This window comes from Aedes albopictus, chromosome 1 (assembly GCF_035046485.1).
Source record: "Aedes albopictus strain Foshan chromosome 1, AalbF5, whole genome shotgun sequence".
NCBI lineage: Eukaryota > Metazoa > Arthropoda > Insecta > Diptera > Culicidae > Aedes > Aedes albopictus.
Window position 1 is genome coordinate 63,765,075 of NC_085136.1, and position 18,193 is coordinate 63,783,267.

Sequence of the window (18,193 nt, forward strand, 5' to 3'; positions counted from 1 at the left end):
TAGAGTGGATGAAAGTTGCAATCGGGGCGTCGACTGCTTGCGTTTCTTCTTCTTCAAATTCTCCAATGGCGCGACGCGTGACTTGGACATCATCAACTGAACGCGCACAGAGCCATCAACGTAGGTGCATCGGAGGTACAGACACGCGCCGTATGCGCTGTCGGGAGCGTCGCAAAATCCATGCCATTCGATCGTAGTGCACTCCTTGGTGTAACCGACCCATCGCGGAATGCGGATGGATTCTAGAGCACTAAGATTCCTGCGGTACTCCAACCAAATAGTTTGCAGGTTTTCCAGGAGCGGATCGTCCTAGTTCACGAGTAACTTCCACAATGTTTGGATGAAGATCTTGGCTTCGACGACCACCGGTCCTATCAGACCCAAAAGGATCGAAAAGCTTGGATGCATCGGATATCACAATTCGCTTCGTAACCACCGGTGTTGTATTCCACTTTGGCACCCTGAAGTAGAAATCATCGGATGAAGGGCACCAGACAAGGCCCAGCGTCTTCACGGTAGCGATCGACGGTGAGGAATCCATCTCGAAAACAACTCGGTCATCCCGAAGATGCGGTTGCAGCTCGCTCAGCACTTCTCCGCAGTTCGAGTTAAACTTTCTCAACGTCATACCGGCAGAATCAGTCAGCTTCACCATATCCTCAACCAATCCCTTGCCTTCTTCAGGGCTGTCGACGCCAGTGGTCATGTCATCGACGTAAAAATCTTTTCGGATAACTTTCGCTGCGGTTGGGTGGGTGGATTGACCTTCTTCTGCTAGCTGTACTAGGCAACGTGTAGCCAAAAACGGAGCTGATGCGGTTCCGTACGTAACTGTCGTTAGCTGGAACACCTGGGTAGGTTCCTCTGGCATGGCTCTCCACAAAATCAGTTGTAGTTTCTGATCCCGTGGCTGCATTTTAATCATCCTGTACATTTTTGCTACGTCGGCTACTATGCCGATTCGGTGTAGGCGGAAACGAGCATGTATCGAGTCAATGTCGTCCTGGACAACGGGGCCTACCATCAACCCATCGTTGAGGGAAGCGCCGGACGTGGTCTTGCACGATGTATCAAACACCACACGAAGTTTTGTAGTTGTGCTGTCCGGTTTCAATACAGCGTGGTGCGGCAGAAAGTAGCACACTGCTCCAGACAGTTCTTCCTCATTCACCCTCTTCATGTGGCCCATCGACGCATATTCCTCCATGAACTCGCAATACAACCTCTTCAGCTCTGGATTTGTAGCGAACCGCCGCTCCAAGCTCATGAAACGACGCTCAGCGCTACTTCTGGAATTTCCCAGGTGATCGAGTATGTGCTTCTTCCTGGGCAGCGATACGACGAAGCGTCCATCTTCGTCGCGGATGGTTGTTTGCATGGAAATCTCCTCGCATGTGGACTCTTCCACGGAATAGGTGCTCGATAGATGACAACTCTCGAGCTCCCAGAAACGAGTAAGTTGTTCTTGGAGTTCCGACGTGGAACAAACCGTAGTGGTCATTGCAGGTTTGGAGATCGTACTGTTGGAAATGCGACCGGAGACGATCCATCCAAAGACGTCGGACCGTCCTCGTTGAGCCTGAACCGCCCATCTTGCAGCAAATCGAGATAATATTCGGCACCGATGATCATATCAATGTCTGATGTACGGTAGAACTCCGGGTCAGCTAAAACGATGTCGGCCGGCTGATTCCACTGGCTAGTTTCAAACCCTTCGTACGGGAGTGGATTGGTCAGCTTTGACAAGACGTTGAAGCGCATAACTTCCTCGAATTCCGAGATGCTGGCGAAACGAGGGCTGACTGTAGCACGAACAGCCTTCTGCGAAACGCTCCCTGAACCACCAATTCCCTTCACCGCTAGATAATCAGGGAACTCGTTCAGGTCCATGCGTCGACAAAATTCGGAGGTGACGAAGCAATACTGTGAACACGAGTCTAGCAGTGCTCTGGCCAGCATTGATCGCCCGTTGAGGTCGCATATCCGCACAATTGCGGTCGATGGCAGAACTTGACGTGTGGAGGGGTTTGTTTGTGTTGGGAGTGTTACAGTGTGTTGCAGTGTGTTTCAATGGTCTGTGGCAATCTGTGGGTTGGTGCTATGCGATTGTGTCTGTAGGGAATCGCGCCACTTGGGCGGTGGCTTCTTTCGTCTGTTTTTCTTCGTCTGTTTTCCGCTATAACTCAGTCAAATTTGAACCAATTGACACAATTTTTGGAATGCGGTGAGATAGGTATAGTATCTACCCGTGTACAAAATTTCATGTTAATTGGTTCAAAATTGACTGAGTTATAGTGGAAAACAGACGAAGAAAAACAGACGAAAGAAGCCACCGCCCAAGTGGCGCGATACCCTACGATTGACAATGAAGTGCTGGGTTCGTTGTGGTTTGTGGTTGGTGCTTTTTGGTGTGTTGGTGTTCCCGGCTGTGTTTGCTGTGTCTGAGAGGGTTGTTCGCTTGGGAGTTGTTTTGTCGTCTGTGGAATGGAGGATTTCGGGTTGACACTGTTGTTTTCAGCGTGAAGCGTATGGTGCCTCTTCCCACATTGACGGCATGATCCTTTGCTGCAATTCCGCGCCATGTGACCCGACGACAAACAATTCATGCACAGGCCGTTCTTCCGGACGGCATCGTAGCGCTCCGAGATCTTCCACTTTTGGAATTTCATGCACATGAACGCCGGATGGAACGCTTCCGAGCAGAAACAGCACCGGCCGAAGGATGTTGACGAATGGCTGACGCTGATCTTCTTCACTTCGACGGGAGCCGGTTTGTTCACCACAACTGATTGAAGAACTGCACAATGATTCTTCAAGAAGTTCATCAGGTTTCGGTAGGTGGGTACGTGCTTGGAGTTGTGCGACGACTCTCAGAACCGCAGGGTGACACCGTGCAGCTTAGAGCAGACCATGTGAACTAGGATAGTGCTCCACCCGTTGGTGTCCTGTTCCAGCTTCTGCAACATCTGCAGATTCTTTTCGAAGTCGCTCAGCGCTTCGTAGCTCTCCTTACGCATCGGTTCGATGCCGAAGATGACGTCGAGATATGCCTTCACGATGAGCTTCTCGTTGTGGTAGCGCTCCTCCAATGCAGTCCAGGCAACTGCATAATTTGCCGCGGAAAGTTCAACGGTGCTGACTTCCTGAAGGGCCTCACCCGTCAACGATGAACGAAGGTACGTAAACTTGTCCATGTCGGTGAGCTCCCGAACCTGGCCGAAGGTTGGTAGCTTGATCTCTGGCAGTTTTGCTCTCGAGAGGGTACTTCCGGCAGCCGTGCCTGACGCCCCATGACGATCTACCTGCTTCTTCGGACGCCGTTCCATCAACGCTGCCTTGGCCTTGCAGAAACGGTTCTGCACATCACTGGTTATGGCTTTATCTTCCTCGTCTCTCTTCTTCTATGCACTCTCCAGCCTCGCCTTTCGAGCCTTCTCTGACTCCTCTGGATCAGGAACTTCGTCATCCGCAACTTCATCCATCAGCACTTCAATCTTGTCACGCACTTCGAAGAACTCATTAACAACACTTTCCAACAGCTGCAAACGAACTTCAATTTCCTTTCGGTCACGCTCTTCATCAAAGTCACTGACGAAACTTTCCACTAGCTCTAATAAACTGTTCAGAAGCCGTTTCTCCTTCTTCAGCAAACTTCTCAGATCTTCCGGCTTCATTGTCACAACCTAGAGTCACTTGTTATTCACACCGAAGTCACTGTTCAAACTCGCTAGATACACTCGAAAGTTAGTTTGCACTGCTCGAGACACTTCACTTTCACCACAAGAAGATCACTTTTTGAGCCACTGTGTACTGGTGACAACGTATCGACTCGACGTTCCACGCGCCGCGAGACGAATTGACCAACCCAATGATTGACAACAGCGGAGGGCCAACCAGGTACCAGCGGAATCCAAGACCAAGCACAACGGACGAACCACAGGGACCAGAACCGTATTGAACCAAATGGCACAGTATCGCATGCAAAATCGATTTTTTATTACACAGCCACAGACCCACACATGCAATGTACTTCCCTATGTATCCTGTTTGTAGTCGCGCTGATCCACACGGAAAAATATTTTAACCCAGCGAATAAGTTTTAAAAACTCAAATTTGGGTAAACAGCTTTTAGTTTTAACTCAGCGTTGGGTTGTTTTCTCCCTTGCCCCACCGGAATGTTGTCAAAAACAAAGAGAGAAACACCGACCCATCCACTGCTCTTCCGTGGAAGAAGCCAAATTTGGGTTTTCTTGAGTTAACCCAAATTTGCGTCATTTGAGGCCTCCGCTGGGTGAAAATAACTTACCACTGGGTAAATTTTTTTGCAGCGCTCAAACGAGAACTACTCACTCACCACTTTCGCAGTTTGACGCAAATTTGAGTAATTCCACGGAAGACCGAAATTGCGTCAAAACAACTTAATTTTGGGTTGATTTGTAGTTCCGTGCAGTGATCGTCGTCGTTGCACCGAAATCTCCGCTCGAAGTCGTCCAAAATCGCCCAGTAGCAGCAGCAAACAGCAACGTCAGCATGCACTTCAACGGCACGGCGGCGGTGCACCAATTGGCCACAATTCTCTTGTGCGATGGCGGGTTTTCACTGAGCACTTTATCCGCGATCCACAAAGGCACAATTCGGCACTAGTATCCATCTTCCTCCGCGACGCACTATCGAACTACGCGCAAATGTCCACTACCGCGATTGATCCGGTTCGAAGGACCAATTTATGTTTACGCACAAAGAGCGACGATTCAATAATCAATCCCGGTACAAAATTATTCCGATGGGCGCGCGGTGATATTCTCGATAGGAACACTAGTTAGTTCAATGACCGAGGATGTAAACACTTTATTACGATTCGAAAACTACACACTTTATTTGATCGTAAATACAAGTGGCGTTTATTGCAGATAACCGATCGCGGCGGAGGTTTATTTTCTACTGACTCTTCCTCAGATCTACTGCCTCTGCTAGGTAGAGGCAGCTAGATCACAATACACGATCGGGAGGCGATCGGCATCAAAAAGCCTATTCAATAGGGGCAAACATGTGTGGCAATCTTCAACGTTCTATTAGTGTGGACGTGAGTAACCACACACTAGAGTGGCTCATGCAACATAAATTGATTATTCTAATTTTAGTCTGGCACAATCACAATGACATATGAACACTAATAATTATTTCCACAGCACCAGCCGGAACGGGAACGCGTGGTCGAGGAAGGAGAGTCCTTGGTGACAACGTTGCTGAAACCGTTTGCCAATCTGTTTCAGTCGTCCACTTCCCAAGAGACCACGTCAGCATGGGAACGCCGCCGAACCTATCAGTGGCAGCAGGAACAGCAGTGGGAACCTGAACCGGTCACATTTAGACAGACTGTGCCGACGGTAATATAACATTGTATATTTTTTCCTGGTAATACCCATTACTGTTCTCCACAGTACTCAACGCAACAACGGGTCACGATGGCGCAGGGAACCGTTACAAAGCAACGAAATGCCGAGCAAATATCGACCCTGAAAACTACCACCAGCCCATGGCAGTTTGCCGAAGTAATACGGAAAGGAGCCCAGATGGATCTGACCTGCGTGGAAGCAGTGCCGGAAGCGTTGAAGAAGCTGAACATCAACATCCCGAACCTGGCGATCAATGTCTCCGATGAGTCGAGCAACACGTACAGATGTGGTTCCCGTACGGACAGCACCGTGATTGAACTGGACCTCAGCAACAATCACTTCCAACTACGTGGAGGGCCGAAACTAGGACAAAGTTCGAACATTAGGGCCGGAAACAATGATTGCCTCTTCGAATCGCTGGCCCAGGCGATTCCGCAGCTTCTGGGTGTGTCCGGAGAAGAATTTCGTGAAAAGCTAGCGGAATGCATCGAATCCAACCCGGACATCCGACGACACATCCAACTCGGCAAGCACCAAGATCTTCTGCACCGCGGTCTCTTTGGTGGCGATGTTCGAGGTCGGCCAGTTGATCGAGATGAAGGCCAAAAGCGTCGTAAAAGGTCAAAGTCTCCTTTCGTTCATGATGACCCCAAAATGGAAACTTCGGCTCTTGAACATTTGCTTTCTCGTTTCTTTGCGATATTTGACATGGCCGGAGATATCCAGAGGATTGCTGAGCATCTTGGAATACCTCGAAGCGACGTTGTACGCGAAGGAAGAAGCCTGCACCAGGATAGAAGCAGTTCCGACGAGAGATGCCATGCTGCCCACGTCGTGCGAATTCAGATAACTGACAAAGCAGGGGAACGACTTGAAAGGTCAAACGTTGCTCTGAACGAGTATTTGATAACAAAGATTGGGTACACCGAGCTCGTAGAGAAATGGGCCAATATGTGGGGCGGAATAGGGCAGAACATTGATGAGTTGCAAGCTCTGCTGTTGAAGCTTCTAGAGGTGGTAGATTTCAGTCAAAATACACCCGGAATGATGAGGAACTACTCCTTGGAGTACCTACAGAACACGGTAGCAACGCTCAACAAACTACTGCTAAGAATTGATCCAAATGCTACACCTGTTTCACTACCAGATCAAGGTTTCTGGGCCAGTTTGTTCACAAATAATGAAATCACAGCAGATACAATTATTGAAATCTGCAAAGAAAGCTTTGTCATTGTACTGAATAAATGGTTGAAGACCTATCATAAGCACTTCATGAATACCGATTCCAACAAAAAAGTACTAAAGCAAGTGCTGACAGTCATAAAGAATACCAACATTTCCACTTTACTGCAACTCGGAAGAGATGCATACAAAAAGATCGCGCAACTGCTATCGGCAAAGCCGAAATGTGGATCAGACAGAACAGACAAAGATAAAGACAGGGACAACGACAAGGGCGGAGTTTCCTCAAATGGCAACAAGGCTAGCGGTGTTACCGTTTGGGGTTCAGTAAAAGAAACGGTGAAAAAAGAGGCGACTTGCAGCCATGTTGCGCAATCATCTTTTCTTACAACAGCTTTGTGGATTTTGCTGGGAATCGCCATAACGGTTGCAATTGGATTTGCAATATATATGGCGGCTCCCGTTGTTATAAAATTTGTATCAAAACATACCATGGTCTATAGCTTCACTAAAATCGTTGAGGTTTACACAGTAGTTGCGGGATAATCTTAATATTTTTTATATTTAAAGGTAATAACAATCCATCACATTTTATCAGCCTCTGGACGCTATAAACTTGTTCATCTTTATTGTGAGTTTTGTTTTCAAGCATTCTATAGCAACAAACAGGTTCACAGTAGACAAAAAAAAAGCCAGAAGAGTTATAGCAACGTTCAGAGATCAATGTTGACAATTTAACTAAATATTTAATCAACACTCTACTCCTCGGGATGTCCCCTTCTTCTATTCGTTGCACTGATGATGTTATTTACTGTGAAAATTAAATTTCCAGAATAATATCGATTTTCAATTGGGCTAAAAAAAACAAAGAGTGTAGGTCATCCAGCATGCATTATGACAACTGGGTCACTAAACCAGAAAACAATATCGCGAGAAGCTTTACGAAATAAACTGACATTTTATTGTGCAATATTCAGTGATATTTTTATGCATATAGTAAAAAAAAAGTTTACAAAACAAAATAGAACGTTGAGTATTATTCTTGGTGAAAAAAAAAATTGAGAAAATCCTCTACCGTATTACCCCGCTAATTCGACAACGGTTGGTGTCAAAGTAGCGGGGTAAACTTTTAATTCGACAACCTGGTCAGTCTACATCACTTTGTTCATTGAAATTTGGCAACTCTAGTTTTGTTTTGTTTTGGATTTCGGATTTGTTATTGAACACAATTTCAATAGGTATTGTGGTAGCGCGAATGAAAAGCTCGTTCTATCTACGATTGCTGCCTTCCGTAGTTAATTCCAGTTGATCACCAGGCGGTTTGGGTGTCGAAAATCACCAACTCAGAACTTCCGGAAGTGGCGGCTTCATGGTGAGCTGCTGCGGGTGCGAATATAAGCGCAATATCGGATTGTTTCGCATTTACAGTGGACATCGCTGTGACATTTGAACACTTTTTAATTCAACAAGTGTCGAATTAGCGGGGTACGAATTAAAAAGTGTCGTATTTAAGAGTGTCGAATGTCGAATTAGCGGGTATAGGCTGCACAGTAAATAAATTTGTAATATCCTCAGGTGTAATTCTGGAGCAACATTTGAAAAGGGCTCAAGAGGTCTTGAGCCTTTTTTCAAAAATGCTCCGTAGGGCCTAACAGCAGCCCGCCTACGCAAATGAACACCATTATCCGGAAGATCGATGTTTGCTCTTTCTGATAACGGTATTAGTATGTGTGGATAGGTGTATGGGTACTCAGCAGCGACGTCCAGTCATTTTTTACCAATGCTTATATGCCCTTTTCAAATGATGCTCCAGAATTTATGGCGAATTTGTCGCACATGGGAATCGTAGCAGGCTGTACGTGCGAGTGGCTGCGTTTTCAAAAGTATTACGTGTTTTCTTTGCTCCGCGTTGATTTGAATATGGCCGGATTGAGAAACGGCTGGTGGCCGGTGGTGCTATGCCTTCCGCAAAAGTGCTTCCTCGAAAAGTGCTTGCAAATAGATCTTCGGTGTTCAACAAATTTCTCTTACCTGACGATTATTTAGCGGATCACGCAGTGTTGAGTAGGATAATTCGTGATTGTTGTGAGAGTTTGTCTTATTCTTATCGGGGTGTCGGAGTTCGTCTTCATTTTCACGTAATTTCCGTGTAAGTTTTGGTGATGTTGCTGGTGGATGTCCGGGAAACGAAAATGGAAGTCAACAATTTCGTCTAGACAGTACTGAAATTCGTATAATTTGGTGAGTTTGTTCCTGAACATCGTTTTGGTGCCTAAAAGTTGACCAAACGTATCTGTTGGAGCCACCCTAGAGCTAAGTAGAATTTGATCTCCAATTTTCAATAATCTCCGATACTCTCTGTACTAAATTTAAGTGATAGCACTATCGATCTCGTTTATCCACACGATAATCCATAATCATTCTTCCTTATCACTAGCCTTCGGCTAGTGAGAGAAAAACGATCCCGATTTGAATTCGGATAGGCTTTTTGTATTTCTTCTCTACTGTATTTCCATATATTGCTATACAAAAACCAGTATCAAGTCAGTTGTAATAAACCGCAGAACAGAACACAAATCTCTGTAACGTATTTCGATCGCCCGCAATAAAACTGTCCCGCAGTAGTCCGTCCCCAGTAAACGTGTCGTGTCGGTTAGTGAAGTGAAAGAACGAACTCCCAACTCCGTCGGTCTCCCAAACTCCGCCGCGGCTACATTTTTGGTCCTGGTCGAGCCGGATCAACCGTTTACACCCGCGAAAACGGTAATCGATTCGGACAAATCGATTCGCGGTTCGGTGTACTATCGAGGAGTGAACATTCGCGACACGTCACGTGACGTCGTTTAGTGACTACCAGTGACTATTTCTGCAAGTGAAATTGCGAAGATTGCCTGCCCTAGAGCAGCATAATTAAAGCGCGCGAAAGATCGATCGTTAATTAACATCGATCTCGTTAGTGTCGTTCGAGAATAAGCTGCGATTCCGGTGGTGAAACTGTAATCCAACGTGCTCTTAGCGTGGTCCCCATTGTGCGAGCAAGGCACGCCGGCTTGGCTTGGGTCGGCATTGTACTGCACCGGACAATAGGACGTCGGTCAACGGCTTCAGATCGCCACGCTACTGTGAGTAAAAGGGTTCTTTGGTTGATGAGTAAATTTAATTGCGAGAAAACTGATAGTGGCTATTGTTTCGTTGCTTTCATCCTGGGTGAGCGTTTTGGTTGGTAGCTAGGTGCTCTGGCTTTTAAATTGGTCGGTGGTTTCGGTTTGAGCATAGGTGAGGAGTTGAGTGATTGATTTCGATCGTCCAGGAGTGGAAAATGTCGCCGAGCTTGAGGACACTTTCCCGCCAAGAGCGGTTCTACTTGGATACCATGACCAATTTGAAGCACTTTGTGGATAATTTTACGGCTGAGCGCGATAGAGGACAGCTCGAAGGATGGAAGCAACGAGCGGAGGCTTTGTACAGTGACTTTCAGGCCAATCGATTAAAAATTGAGCTGTACGGCGATGAAAGCGATAGGCTCGAAACAGATGAAGAAGGCATGAGTGTAACAGAAGAAGCCAATCGCGTTATTCGACAGGGGTTTGAAAACGATTTCGTACGGGTCCACAGTTTTCTCACTAGAGAACTTCGCAAATTAACCGCAGGAACGCAAGCAATTGTCCCCTCTACCTCTAGAGATAGTGTAAATGTTACCGAAAACGTCTGCTCTCGTATCAAGCTTCCAGAAGTTAAACTCCCAACATTCTCTGGGTGCGTTTCGGAATGGATTACGTTCCGAGATACTTTCAAATCTCTCATAGATTCGAACCCCCAGCTATCGCCTATCAATAAGTTATCGTATCTTGTTGCTTCCCTTTCCAAGGACGCCAAAAGGGTTATCGAATCCGTCGAGCACACTGCTGCAAATTATTCTGTCGCTTGGACCTTGTTGGAAAGGCGATTCGACAACAAGAAATTAGTCGTGAAAACCTACATTGACTCCCTATTCGCGATCGAGCCTAAATATGAAGAGAGAGTGCTATGAGTCTCTTATGCATCTGGTTGATGATTTCGAGCGAAACCTGTGCATGATTGACAAGATGGGCATTCTAACGAAGGGATGGAGTGTGTTATTGGCACACATGGTCTGTAGCCGACTGGATCCGTCCACACTTAAGCAGTGGGAAGCTCACCACCGATCAACAGAGGTTCCCAAATACGAAGATCTAATCCAGTTTCTTCGTACTCATCTTGCGGTGCTGCAATCGCTGCCACCGTCGAAGTCTCGCTCGTTCGAAGCCGCTAAACCGGAATCGTTCCGGTCGCAGAAATCCAAAATAAATACAGTCCACACCGTTACTACAGTTAGTTCGTCAGCTGGTGCGTGCCCGTTTTGCTCGAAGCCGTCCCACTCTCCCTTCAAGTGCGAGGTGTTCCAGAAGTTGTCAGTCGCCCAACGTTTCGAGCAAGTCAAGAAGAAAATCCTCTGCATCAACTGTTTCTCCTCCTCCCACCTACTTAGAAATTGCTCTTCCAGTGCATGCAGAGTATGTAGCCAGAAGCACCACACCATGCTCCACCAACAATCGCAAGATCGTTCGTCCACCCCGACAAAACCACCCACTTCTGCTGTCAATTCGCAATCTTCGTCGTCATTCTCGGGCAATCAACCAAGCCCATCGAACCAACCCTCACACTCTCGATCTTCGCCGTCAGCAGAATCCCAAACGCCATCAGCCAATGCCTCTACTCTCGTCTCCACCACCTTCGTCGGAAGTTCCCGTACTGTTCCTGCCACTGTGCTGCTGCAGACTGCTGTCATCAAGATCTTCGACAATCACGGACAGCATCATTGGGCCCGAGCGCTCTTGGACTCCGCTTCTCAACTTAGCCTGGTTACTGAAAATCTCGTCCAGAAACTCCAGTTACCTCGCCACTCCGATCGCCAAGAAATCGGAGGTGTGGGTAATTCTATCGTCGTTTCACACCACGCTGTTCTCGTTCGGATGGGTTCTCGCTGCTCGGATTTCGTCGCTGATGCTCGGTGTCACTTCCTGAAGAAGATTACCAGAGAGCTGCCGGTCAGATGCATCGACACTTCGCCATGGAATATCCCATCGAATCTCACCTTAGCTGATCCTCAATTCCATGAACCGGGACCCATCGATCTCCTGATAGGAATGGAGATGTACTACGATCTACTGCTAGAAGGTTTCATCAAACTGGGACCTGAAAGGCCGATCCTGCAGAACACCGTCTTTGGTTGGGTGGCGTCCGGGAAAGTAGGTTCCAATCAAGCATCCGAAGGTACTCCAAAGCTCGCTCATGTCACCAGTGTAGAATCTCTCGACGAACAGCTTTCTCGTTTTTGGGAAATCGAATCCTGCTGGACCAACAGCACTCATTCGGTGGAGGAATCCAAGTGCGAAGAGCACTTCGCCGCCACTGTCTTTCGCGACCAATTGGGTCGATTTGTAGTCACCCTTCCCAAGCACCCGTCGGTTCTCAACCAATTAGGAAGCTCGAAGGAGATTGCTGCTCGGAGATTTCTCGCTTTCGAACGTCGTCTGCTAGCCAATCCCAAATTGATGACCGCGTACTCAGCCTTCATCGACGAATACCATCTGCTGAACCACATGCGGGAAGTCTGCGACGAAGAAGCACTAGCGAACTGTACGTCGTACTATCTACCGCATCACGGCGTTGAAAAGGCTGACAGTACCACCACGAAACTGCGGGTAGTATTCGATGCTTCCTGCCCTACAGATAGCGGAATCTCCTTGAACCAAGCGCTGATGGTTGGCCCAGTCATCCAAGACGACCTGCTGGCAATCATTTTGCGCTTTCGGATGCACCGATTTGTCATAATAGCGGACATCGAGAAAATGTTCCGCCAGATCCGCATAAACCCTACGGACTACCCTTTGCAACGAATCCTGTGGCGTGATTCACCCTCGCAACCTCTACGCACCTTCGAACTCACAACAGTGACGTATGGCACCGCATCCGCCCCCTATTTGGCAACGAAGTGCCTTCAGCAGTTGTCCAAGGATGGTTCAGACGAATTTCCTCTTGCCTCGCTTATCCTAGCGAAGGACTTCTACATGGACGACATGCTGACCGGTGTTGACGACGAGGACGAAGGTGAAGAAGCCTGTCAGCAGCTTCTGCGGTTGCTGAATTCTGCCGGTATGAGCTTGCGGAAATGGACGTCGAATTCGCCAGCGATTCTCTCCAAAATACCGGCTGAGCTTCGCGATGAACGAACCACACTTTCGCTGGATTCTCCTTCTGCTCCGATCAAGACGCTAGGGTTGCAATGGCAGCCAATGGAGGACGTATTCCGTTACTCCGTTCCCAAATGGTCTCAGGATGGACCAATTTCTCGACGAATCGTTCTATCGGACACCGCTCGACTCTACGACCCTCTTGGATTGATCGGGCCGGTCGTAGTGCTCGCCAAACTCTTCGTTCAAACACTCTGGCGCTCCTCCAAGAACTGGGATGACCCGTTAGGCGAATCCGAGCAACAGCATTGGATGGAGTTTCGTAACAGTCTAGATGGGTTAGCTACAATCAGCATTCCAAGATGGGCGGCACCTGCCTCCGTTCTCGTATCGATTGAAGTGCACGGGTTTTGCGACGCCTCTGAGAAGGCATACGGTGCCTGCCTCTATTTGAGAACCGTTTCGACTGACGGATCGATCGCCGTTCGCCTGCTAGCCGCCAAATCCAAGGTGGCACCCCTCGGCGACTCGAAGAAGCAGAAGCGCATCTGTTTGCCTAGGTTGGAACTCTCGTCGGCCCTTCTGCTAAGTCACCTCTATTACAAGGTCCAAAACAGTACAGCGCTGAACGCCAAATCGATCTTTTGGACAGACTCGATGATCACCTTGCACTGGCTGCGTTCGACACCTTCGCGATGGAAAACTTTCATTGCGAATCGAGTGTCTGAAGTGCAGCATCTCACCACCAGCGGCATTTGGGCGCATGTTCCTGGCATCGAAAATCCTGCGGATATAATTTCCCGCGGCATGTATCCTGCGCAGCTGCAAGAAACCGCTTCGTGGTGGAATGGTCCGCCATGGTTAAGCCAACCGTCAAGGTTCTGGCCGCCTTTAACTCCGCAACCGTCCGTCGACATACCGCCCGAACTCCTAGAAGAAAGAGCAGTATCGCTTCCGGTGCAAGTGCACCCTCCGAACGAAATCTTCTCCATCCGATCGTCATTTCCGGCGCTCGTTCGTGTCGTCGCTCTTCTTCGTCGTTTCTACCATAACAGCAAGACTTGCAATCGCTCTAATCGGCGGAGCGGGTTCCTCCAGACGTCGGAGCTAGCGGAAGCCACCGACAACCTAATTCGACTAGCGCAACACGAAACCTTTGCCAAGGACATCTCAGCTGTAGCCAAACACGGTCAGGTTAATCCAAACTCTGATCTACGTACTCTCGCCCCAATTCTCGTCGATGGCATCCTCCGACTTCGTGGCCGGCTCAGGAATGCGGCCATCTCCGAATGCCGAAAGCATCCCATCATTCTGCCCGCTCGACATCCTCTAACAACGTCCATCGTATCGTACTACCACCTCAAGAATCTACACGCCGGACCTCAGCTACTTGCGTCATGCGTCCGGGAGAAGTTTTGGCCACTTCGTCTGCGAGATCTAGCCAGAAGTGTAGTGCACTCCTGCGTAAGATGCTTTCGCTGTCGCCCCCGCAATCTCGAGCATCTCATGGGAGTTACTCCGACATTGCCCTCCATCAATACCGGGGTAGACCTCTGTGGACCGTTCCAGTACCGTAAAATCCGGAAGGCACCTCCCATAAAATGTTTCGTAGCCATCTTCGTGTGCCTTGTAACCAAGGCAGTTCATGTAGAGCTAGTCTACGATCTCTCCACTGCAGCGTTCATAGCAGCGTTGCATCGGTTTATTGCTCGAAGAGGAAAGCCGAGCCTCATAGAGTGTGACAATGCCACAAACTTCAGAGGAGCAGCGCGGGAGTTGAAGGAATTGGCCAAGCAGTTTCGCTCTCAGCAACACCAAGGTGAAGTAGTCGACCGCTGTGCAGATGAAGGCATCACCTTCAAGTTCATTCCGCCTCGCAGCCCAAACTTTGGCGGGTTGTGGGAGGCGGCTGTAAAGTCTTTCAAACAGCACTTTCGTCGAACCGTTGGGAACTCCGTCCTCTCTCAGGACGAATTCGTAACTCTGCTGACCCGCATCGAAGCCTGCCTGAACTCGCGGCCTTTGACGCCGTTCTCGACCGATCCGAACGACTTGGAGGTGTTAACACCAGGCCACTTCCTCGTTCACCGTCCGCTTACTTGCTTCCCCGAACCCGACCTCTCTGAGGTACCCCGAACTCGACTTGATCGCTACCAAGAAAACCAAGAACTCCTCCGGCGAATCTGGAAGCGGTGGTCAACCGACTACCTCTCTGGCCTCCACCCACGCACTAGGTGGACTCGCGTGCGGGACAACGTCGCTGAAGGAACGATGGTTCTCCTGAAAGAAGACGACCTTCCGCCTCTGAAGTGGAAGTACGGAAGAATCTCCAACATATTCCGGGACGATGGCAATATCCGGGTTGTAGACGTCCGGACAGCCGATGGAGAATACCGGCGTGGAATCGCCAAGATCTGCGTGCTCCCCATCCGTCAACCCACAACCGAACCAGCTGGCACAGCTAGGACCGACCCAGAAGAATCACCGATCGCAGTACACTAGTGCTGCGCAACGATCGGAGGCCTTAGGGCCTCCGAACCCTGTAAGTATTGTTGTATAATGAATTTTCAAAAAAATAATGGAATGTTTGTACTCCGGCATGTGCTGTGGCTTCGATGGCTGCTCCGATGGGTAACCATTGAGTACGCCCAACCCGATGACTGCGAGATGAACCACGAAACAACCCAATCGACTCTAGAGTGCGCCGCAACGAACTCCCGATGACGTCACACCAACCAACCAATAAGATATCGTCCGAAGCGAACAATACCACCACCGATGGTCGTTGACCCAGACGACGCCGCGAGGTGTTTACCAACATTGAGGTCGCTGACCTGCGGTTTGTAGAAGCAGCGGAATCATAACAGACCGGCGAGTCTCCCGAGTTACGACGAGAAACCCCGAATACGATTGAGGTCAACGAGCATCCCTCTCTCAGCATCCGTATCGGTTGAAAGGTACGACCTTTCAACAGGGGCCGGCATATGTTGGAGCCACCCTAGAGCTAAGTAGAATTTGATCTCCAATTTTCAATAATCTCCGATACTCTCTGTACTAAATTTAAGTGATAGCACTATCGATCTCGTTTATCCACACGATAATCCATAATCATTCTTCCTTATCACTAGCCTTCGGCTAGTGAGAGAAAAACGATCCCGATTTGAATTCGGATAGGCTTTTTGTATTTCTTCTCTACTGTATTTCCATATATTGCTATACAAAAACCAGTATCAAGTCAGTTGTAATAAACCGCAGAACAGAACACACATCTCTGTAACGTATTTCGATCGCCCGCAATAAAACTGTCCCGCAGTAGTCCGTCCCCAGTAAACGTGTCGTGTCGGTTAGTGAAGTGAAAGAACGAACTCCCAACTCCGTCGGTCTCCCAAACTCCGCCGCGGCTACAGTATCCTTTGGGCTTAACCATTGCACTAACAACACCCAAATTTCCGTGACATCCTTAGCCTGAGAGGACGTGAGTGAGAAATGGACAAGTTGAGGAAAATTGGCAAGTTACTCGTCCTCTCGGTGAGACTCGAAATCACGACTCCTATTCACTAGACAGGCGCGTTACCTCTACACCACGAGAAGATGTAGTGACTAACCTGAATTCAAGTTCGAGGTTATCTTTTTCACAGATCACACCTCTTTCGGATGGATTAGATGGACAGTGTACATCCGCACTACCTATCTATTGTATATGTTGTTTTTGGAGTTAAGTGAAACTTCCACTTGGTTAGCTAAGCCTCAAACATCGATAGATAATTAATAAGTTATATCATCGAGCAACGGACTCATGTTCCGTAACCGGTCGTTTGAGAACGTCGCGCCCCGTTGGAAGCTTTCCGCTCACCAAGCGATCTCTTCGGCACAGTCGTCGACGAGAGGTGTGTGGACTTCCAACACATTAAAAACAATACGCTGTCGCCTAGGCTTTACATATATAATAGATACAGTGGCGTAGCCACGAGGGGGGGGGGGGGGGAGAGTGGGGGGAGAGTGGTGGGAGGGGGTAGGTTTAACACCCCCCCCCCCCCCCCCCAAAGGCAACATTAGTGGAACAAATTTTCAGAATAAAACGCATTATGGTGAAAAAAATTTTGAAGCTACGACCCAAATTGAATGTATACAGCCTTATTATTCATTGCTGTTTACGAAATGTAAGTGTCAAATAAGAAAAAAGTGTCATTGATCGTCGAAAACCCCTCCCAAAACAAATTTCTGGCTACGCCACTGAATAGATGCGTAGTGGGGATGTACATCTAATCCATCCGAACGAGGTGCGAGTTGAACTTGAATTCAGGTTAGTCACTACATCTGCGAGTCTTCTCGTGGTGTAGCGGCAACGCGCCTGTCTAGTGAATAGGAGTCGTGAGTTCGAGTCTCACCAAGAGGACGAGTAACTTTTTCGCAAATTTCACCTCAATTTGTCCTTTTCTCACTCATGCCAGTATTTGAATGTCTAGCTTTTGGAGTTAAATAAGGTTTTCGAATTTTGCTGTCACGGTTTTGCTCGTGCTCGTGGAATTTCAATTTGGACGATTGCAAAATTTGGTGTGCGACGCTACTTTTTACGAAAAGCTTTATGTATACGTTAATTTCACTGGTTTGGTGAATTTTAGTGCAAAGTTGCAGAAGTAGTTGAAGCAAGTTAAAGCTAACTCTGAAAAGTGGCTTACCGGAACACAGTTCAGGTTTCAAGAGGCTTTTGGGAGAGGAAATTATGAGTTGTTCACTACTATGTTTTTTTTTCGCTGATTCTTGTGCTGGTTGTCGTGGTGCCGTGGAGAAGGCCGACGAATACGTTCCAGATCGTGTGTGTGAATCAAATGAGAGTTTGAAACAGCAAAAAATGTCGTCATCGTGCTGAACTGTGATTGTTGAATGAAGCAGCTTGTCGCAATCAAGAATGTTAAATTTGATTTCCGTTTGAATTGTGTGAGATCTTTCTCATTTTCCATTGTAGTCATAATTATAATTTTCTTCATCAATCTCTTCCATGTGAGTGGAAGAGATTAGTGGCATTTTTTCGTTGCAGAGAGCAAGTTTAGGCGCTTCAGCCTAGGCAATAGGGCCAGGGCAACCGAAATAAATATCATTGTCCCATCCCTGGAAATCATACTACCATGGAGTGTGCATTAACCTTCTTAACCACGCCACTCCCAACGATCATGCGTGCGTACATACCCAATCCCCTTGAAAATAAAACGGTCGGTACGTTTGTCCTCGTTTCTTCTTTTATCATATTCAGAAAATTCCGTCAATTATGTTATTCATAAGTGGATAATCTAATTGCCGTAAGTCTTGATTTTATCACCCCCTTCGCTCGTCAGACATTCATTTTTCCTTAATTTCCGGTTACCTTTTAGGGCAAATCATCCCCCTCTACTTCAAGATGAATGT

At 47.9% G+C, this 18,193-nt stretch overlaps 2 protein-coding genes across 3 annotated transcripts in view; both read left to right on the plus strand.

Moving 5' to 3' along the window:
- Positions 1-7,605, plus strand: part of LOC115256558 (uncharacterized) — a 15,243-nt gene extending 7,638 nt beyond the window's left edge. For both annotated transcript variants that reach the window (XM_062844668.1, XM_062844667.1), the window contains 2 exons: positions 5,190-5,387; positions 5,442-7,605. In XM_062844668.1, coding sequence (XP_062700652.1) covers positions 5,466-7,124 — 1,659 coding nt within the window. In that variant the 5' untranslated portion in view covers positions 5,190-5,387; positions 5,442-5,465 and the 3' untranslated portion in view covers positions 7,125-7,605. The remainder of the gene's footprint in view (positions 1-5,189; positions 5,388-5,441) is intronic.
- A 3,058-nt stretch (positions 7,606-10,663) lies between these two features.
- LOC134288465 (uncharacterized) lies at positions 10,664-15,292 on the plus strand. The gene has a single exon (XM_062853429.1). It carries the CDS (start codon positions 10,664-10,666, stop codon positions 15,290-15,292), a length of 4,629 nt encoding a protein of 1,542 aa, XP_062709413.1.
- The last annotated feature ends 2,901 nt before the right edge of the window (positions 15,293-18,193 follow it).

Excerpts from the sequence above, each read along its gene's own strand:
- LOC134288465 (XM_062853429.1), top strand. The coding sequence starts at position 10,664 with ATGGGCATTCTAACGAAGGGATGGAGTGTGTTATTGGCACACATGGTC.